The sequence below is a fragment of the Trypanosoma conorhini genome (assembly GCF_003719485.1).
Source record: "Trypanosoma conorhini strain 025E chromosome Unknown Tco_14.4_contig_00673, whole genome shotgun sequence".
Classification (NCBI taxonomy): Eukaryota; Euglenozoa; class Kinetoplastea; order Trypanosomatida; family Trypanosomatidae; genus Trypanosoma; species Trypanosoma conorhini.
Window position 1 is genome coordinate 8638 of NW_021704759.1, and position 831 is coordinate 9468.

General features: G+C 57.2%; 1 protein-coding gene across 1 annotated transcript; it reads left to right on the top strand.

The window, feature by feature from the left end:
• Nucleotides 1-363: 363 nt before the first annotated feature.
• Tco025E_07968 (nucleoside transporter 1) lies at nt 364-831 on the top strand (the record flags this gene model as incomplete). The annotated part of the gene is made up of 1 exon (XM_029374825.1): nt 364-831. A coding segment is annotated over one exon (468 nt), but the record flags the coding sequence as incomplete, so codon positions are not given.

Genomic DNA, 831 nt, shown 5'->3' on the forward strand with positions numbered 1-831 from the left:
ACTCATGGTCCGAGTTCGTCGTGTATCTCACCTTTCTGTTCTTTGGAGTGTCGATCATGATGGTATCCAACGCCATCACTGCGGCCCCGTCCTTCATCACCGAGTTCTACAAGTACGCTCAGGGCGACAAGAACGCCAAGGCCGAAGATCCGAGCTTCTGGATTAATGTGCTGACGTACTACAATGCAGCTGTGTTTGGGATGCAGGTCGTGTGCGAGACATTCATGCTGACGCCCCTGGGCAGGAGCATTCCGCTACGTCCGCGTCTTATTTGTGGACTTATCATGCCGTTTGGGGAGATGCTCGCGCTGATCCTTGTCGCGCTTGGGCTACACGTCGGAGGCTGGTGCCAAGGCCACCATTATGGTCCTTGCTGTTGTCAGTGGGCTCTCGAAGACGCTCTGCGACTCCGGCACGGGTGCCCTCGCAGGCCCGTTCCCGACAAAGTTCTACAGCTCGGTAATATGGGGGCTCGGTCTTTCAGGCATCATCTCATCCGCAATGTCGATGATAATCAAGGCATCCATGGCGAATGACTTCGAAAGTGTGCAGACGCAGGCCCGCATCTACTTTGGCGTCTCGATGGGCCTTCAGCTAATATCCTGCATTCTGCTGGTGGTGATGCCACGGATTCCGTTTGCCCGCGAGTACACTGCGGAGTTCAGGTACACGCATGAACACCGTGTAGAGCGTGCCCACACGAGCAACGACGAGTTCCCCGTGGGCACCGCGGAGGAAACGGAGGTGTCGCCGCTTCCTGACGAGCATACGGCTCCGTTTTCGGGCGCTGAGCACAACAAGGATGTGCTGCACGTTGAGGGGGACGCGGAC